Source organism: Carassius auratus, unplaced genomic scaffold (assembly GCF_003368295.1).
Source record: "Carassius auratus strain Wakin unplaced genomic scaffold, ASM336829v1 scaf_tig00037688, whole genome shotgun sequence".
Classification (NCBI taxonomy): domain Eukaryota; kingdom Metazoa; phylum Chordata; class Actinopteri; order Cypriniformes; family Cyprinidae; genus Carassius; species Carassius auratus.
Genome location: NW_020526395.1, coordinates 35148 through 41211, shown reverse-complemented (window position 1 = coordinate 41211; position 6064 = coordinate 35148). Strand labels below are relative to the sequence as shown.

The window sequence follows — 6064 nt, the reverse complement described above, 5'->3', positions numbered from 1 at the left end:
ATCGCAGGTTCCAATAAAATATTAAGCAGCAAAACTGTCTCCATCATTGATAATAATCAGTATATTATTCTGATTTCTGAAGATCATGTGACACTGAAGACTGGAGGAATGATGCTGAAAACACAGCGGAGCATCACAGAAATAAAATAACATTTTAAAGAATATTAAAATACAAAACTAAATATATTTTAAATGTCTAACAAAACAAAAAATAAAACAAACAATCATTTATTTAATATATGAATCATTTTTATTTGAACAAAATGTTAGTGATGCCGCTGGCAAAACATTAATGAATTACTTATAATCAAAAATACTGTAATAAACCAAAATATATTCGTTCTAGGTATAAACATGCATGTTTAGGAAGATTTTGAGTATGTAAGTGTGATCTCAGCACACATGACCTCTGTCTCAAAGCCATCAGAGCTGGACGGCAGTGATTGGTTCTTACCAGCTAGCCAATCAGAGCAGGACCTCATGGTGCAGGATTATAAACTCTAAATCTGATTGGCTCATGCAGCAGCGCTTCCAGGTGACGTGGTGTCAATCAGGTCCTGTGGCATCAGAGGACAGAGCATCATCTGTCCAAACTCTACAATTAACAGCTTCGTTACTGACTCAGGTCAGAGGTCAGAGATTCTGCGTGTTCAGACCACATCACTTCACGTTCAATTAAACAAACATTTACATTCACTGCAAATGCTCAATCAGTTTGCTTATATCCAAAATGAAGAAAAAAAGTAATTATCACATTAAAAACATAAAAACTTTATTTATAAAATTTTATAAAAAAAAAAAACCAGAATTCATAATGTAGGAGATCGTTTATTTTGATGGATCTATAAATTATGTAAATTAAAAAAGCATCAGAAGCATCATGATTATTCCATATCACATTCTAATCTCATCTAAATCAAAATCTGGTAATCTTTAATAAAGGTTATGAATAAGCATTTAACAAACATCATGCATCATGTATTTAATATATTCTCGTTTGTTATATAAAAAACATCATATATATATATATATATATATATATATATATGATAGTTATGTTATTTTAGTTGGCTATTACTGAAATTCTCTTGTAGTTTTTATTAATATTTTTAAACAGTGTTATTTTTAATAATTACCGTTTCAAATTTTATTTTAATATTTATTAATTTTACTGTGTAATTTTGACATTTTTAGTACTTTTTTGCTTTGAAAATACATTTTTTATTTAATTATTTTTTTATTTATTTTAGTGCTATAAGTTAATGATAAATGTACACGAGCGCACGCACACACACACACACATAATGTTTGATGAATAAAATGCGTTCTTATCTGAATGCACCTCATACAGATCTGTTAAGCATGTTATAATATTTTTCAAAAGCATTTTTGATGAAAGTTATCATAAAGAGTCACCAGATCTTGAATGAACTCGTTCTCTCTCTCTTCAGTCTCCGCTGGTCCTTTAAGAGCCTCCTCCTCCTCCTCTCCTGTATTTTTAGCTGATGAAGCCTCTTCTTTAGTTGAATAACACACACACACTCGCACACACACTCGCACGCGCAGATGTGCGTACAGTATGATCCGTCTCATCATTTTCACCCCTCTCTAATCCACTCCCATGATATTTGGATCAGAAACATCTCAGCCTTCGGGGAAAAAGCTTCGCTGGATGCTGGAAAACACCAGAAGCATCAGCACCACCATCATCATCCTCCTCCACATTGAGCTGCAGCATGATCCTGAAGGATTCTTGAGACGTTTCGAGCGCAATGGACGCACGCGACTCGATTTAACCCGCGCGTAAAAGAGCCTCAACATCCTTCAAAACGGACGGAGTCGTGGAGCATCGAGGGAAAACCCGGGCCAATCGGGACAGAGACTACATGCCCAACATGGAGAGGGGCAAGCCAGCCACTTACACCGGCGACAAGAAGGCAAAGATGGCTGCAAAGACCAATAAGAAGTGGGTAAGACTGGCCACGGTGTTCGCATATGTTCTATCCGTGTCTCTAGCCGCGATCATCCTGGCCATCTACTACAGCCTCATATGGTCTCCAAACAAGTCAAACAGCCCCCCTACCACCCCCAGCCCCCCCACCACCGCGAGCATCAACGGGACGGACAGCAACAGCACGCGGGCGACTCCGCTCCCCATCAACGCCACCGGCACCAACGCGTCTCTAGAGCCGACGCACGCGTCCCTCTCCAAAGGCGCGCGCTCCCAACGCGCGGGTCTCTACACACACGCGTCCGGCGACATCTCACACACCCAGACTGCAGAGAAAACACAGCCTTCCCGGGGAGAGCAGACCCTCGCCGGCGGACACGCGCAGGGACGAGCGCGCCGCGCGACGTCGCTCGAGGACGACTCCAGACAAACTCCGTCAAATGAGCGGCACAGAAAGACCTAAGCGAGGGGTTAAGACTGTTGCTGGTCCACAGGCCGAGATGGACACCGATGCATAAATATCAGAGACTCCGATAGTGTTTAACCCTTCATATATAACCGATTTTGTTTTGCCTTAATAATCGGCATCTCCTTGCAGACTATTTTGGGAGCGTGCACTTTAAAACTGCATTGAATTGTATAAGAAGCATTCATCCCAGGTGAAAACTTGACTGTTCATTGCGCTCAATGCCTTGATTTGAACAGCCATGCTTTTTTTTTTTTTTTTGGGATGGGAGGGGGACAAGCTTTTAAAATAACTACACTAAAAGCTTGCATGAATTTCCACCAAACCTGTTAACCAGTTTGGTTTTGTTAGAGGAAAATGTATCGATGCTCAGGTATGTGCACAATATCCATGTAAATGTATTGTTTAGTACTGTAACATACATGCTCTGGAGACTTTTAGCATCCCTATATACGATCATTTTTACGACAAATGATGTACCGTAGGTGTAGAAGACATCACCGTAAAGGTAAATAAACAACCTACAACTATGAACACTCACTTCATTTCACTGCACGAGGGGTTAAATAGTGTGTGTCTGTGTGTGTTATATAAGCCAAACTGAGCAGCACATCAATCACTTTGACTTGATTAAAAACAAGCTGGCAAGGTAATGAAATTATAGTTTAGTCAAGGTGAGTGCACTGTTTAATCCTGCTTTAATCAGATATTAGGATTGACTCAATGCAGACTTTTGTGCTTCCGTTAACTGGTTTTATTCAGATCAAAACAGGGTTATTTTTCAGGCATTAGCAGCTTCACAGCAACACATTTTCACTCTCTTCTGGGCTTGTAGTGATCTGTCTTATTCATCATCGTTCTCTAAATATCTGCTACTCTCTGTACAGAACATGATGGAGGCTTCTTTATTGACTACTGAAGTCAAAAGCAGGAATTACACAATCCTGCTCTATTTTCAGCGGCGGCTTTTTGACCTGCTACAAGCACTTGCCAGAAAATATCTGGGAGAAATTTGTGCAACTCGAACGCAGAGATACAAAACTGCATTCAAACGGCACATTTATGAACAACACCTGTGCAAAAAATGGCCATTTAATTTAAACGTGGAATATTGCATTTGCAAGTTGCATATTCACCTGAATCAAAAAAAAACTTTAATTCTTAAATATGGACACTGAAAGGTTTTGACTGGTTTAAAAAACACTAAATCTGTCATTTTAAAAAATGTAATGTTATTAATAATGCATATTTGGCTCAAACAGGTCATGCCAATCATAAAACTCATGTTTGAATTTTTTGTGCTTTTGTAAAATAAAGAACACAAGTCGCTGAAAACTGAAGCAAAACCATTTGAGGAGCAGTAAATACAGTAAAGATGCTGTTTGAAAGAAAGTGCAGGATTATGTTAGAGTTCAACGCTGAAAGAGTTTAACTGGTTTATTCAGGGGTTGAACTGGATACTTTGAATTCGTGCGCTTTACTATTAAGCATCACCTTCCTGTAAACAAGATGTTTTGGACATGTTTTTTGATTCGTCCTGTGACTGTAGAATTGATTCAGCAGCTGTGGGTACAAATCAATGATGGAAACCTCAGTCTGTGCACTTCAAGTGTACGAAATCCCCTTGAGAATCAATTATTCGAGGTGTTTACCAAGTCAGTCCTCACTAGCACTTAAACCGATAGCCATGTGATCAAACCTAAGTGAAGTCGAATGTGTGTTTTGTCCAGCTGGACCATAAAACAAGTGAAAAATACAACTGGAACCACATCTTAGCTACAGTACCATGTAGCATCATTGACAGTGTGTTTTGCACAGATAAAAAAAAAAAAAAAAACTATTTTATATATATTTCTAAATATTTTCAAAGCTAGTTGGTGTGACACACAGTATATGTTTTTTAAAAAGGCACCACGAAAAAAAACCCCGATATTGATAATAAATAAATTATACTGTACATAATTTACACACCATAGTGTTAATAATATAACAATGCAATCCATTAAAAGTTAACCTAATCAGATTACAAGCCTTTTAAAAATGAAATATAATCTAATTACAAGTACAATTCATGTGTATTTAGATTAGATCATTTATAATCAGATTACAGTTACTTTTTATGGTTATTCTCACATTATTTTGACCTCAAATATTTACTTGATGTCCCCCTGAATACATTAAAAGCTGCTGTTTGAAAGAAAGTGCAGGATTATGTTGCATGTTCATATTGGGCTTTATAATTATGATCAGTCAGAGCGGATGGAAACGCATTATTAATCCCATCAGCAGCGTCTGCGTTCACAGCTGCAGGCGCTCATGATGTAATCGACTGTGTGCCAAGAGATGTTCCCTTTACGTCTTGATTTTACTGTAAACAAGACGGTTACAAACTCTGCAAATGTGCATAATATTAAAGAGCTCAAAACGTGTCAGTGCTGAAACCCACAACAAGAGAGAGCTTCATCCAAAATATATTAAATAAAAATGAACACAAAAAAATATATTGAAATTTAGTGCTAAAATCAAACAAAATGTATGCTTGTTTAAATTGTAAGGTTAATATATATATAAAAAAAATCTTAATGGTCCTATTTTTATTTATTTTTTTATTTTAAATAAAGCAAACTTTTTTTTCCTTTTTTAAACTAAGAATATAGTTTATAAATTAGATTTTAGTTTATAAAAAAAGATTATAAATTAATAAAAATATATTATGATTATATACTGATATATGTTGCTTAATTGAACGATTTATACTAATTTAAATGTTAATATTAATAATATATTTAATATAAAACTGTTAATATATATATATATATATATATATATATATATATATATATATACACACACACACACACACACACACACACACACACACACACACACATATATACATACATATATATAATTGGTCACAAAAGGCTTGATTTTATATTCAAACATTTCAAAATCAAAATAATAAATCTATAATTAAAAAATACAAAATTACAAAAATTAATATTAAGAATTGTTGCTTTATTACAACATAATATATGCTCATTTAAATTGTAATAAATATATATATATATATATATATATATATATATATATATATATATATATATATATATAATATGAATAAAATTAAAAATAATAAAGTGATTAATTCAAATAATATATTTATTTTCATTTTCGTTTTTAGGAGATTCACTCTCAAACATGAAGTAAATGATAATTACTGTCATTGCAGAAAGCATTAGTGATGCGTACACCAAGATGATGTGATTTCACTTCAGTTCTCTTCACATTGACTCACGGAGTGATGTTTAAAACACCTTTTTCTTTAATGTATTCACTTCCTTCACTAGATGCAAGCATGACATTTGATCACTGAACATTTGTTCTCTCATGTATAACCCAGACCTTCACGATGATCATAAATCATGTGAGTCATGTGAAGGTCCCCGCGGATGCTGCTGTCCCCGAGCACGCCTGCTGGAAAAGGCTAATTAAAAGAGTAACAGAAGACAAAGCCGTGTTTGAAGAGAACAGGGAGTGATTTCCAGAGCAACCGGCCGATGGGAGGCTTTAAAAACAATAAGACGTCAGTCCCCAAAGATCCTGAATTAAACTGAACGCCAGGCTTCTTCAAAACAACGCTTCTC

At 35.6% G+C, this 6064-nt stretch overlaps 1 protein-coding gene across 1 annotated transcript; it reads left to right on the top strand.

The window, feature by feature from the left end:
- Positions 1–1308: 1308 nt before the first annotated feature.
- Positions 1309–2951, top strand: LOC113083301 (putative transmembrane protein INAFM2). Its single transcript, XM_026254451.1, has one exon. It carries the CDS (start codon positions 1887–1889, stop codon positions 2412–2414), a length of 528 nt encoding a protein of 175 aa, XP_026110236.1. The 5' UTR covers positions 1309–1886; the 3' UTR covers positions 2415–2951.
- Positions 2952–6064: the final 3113 nt, after the last annotated feature.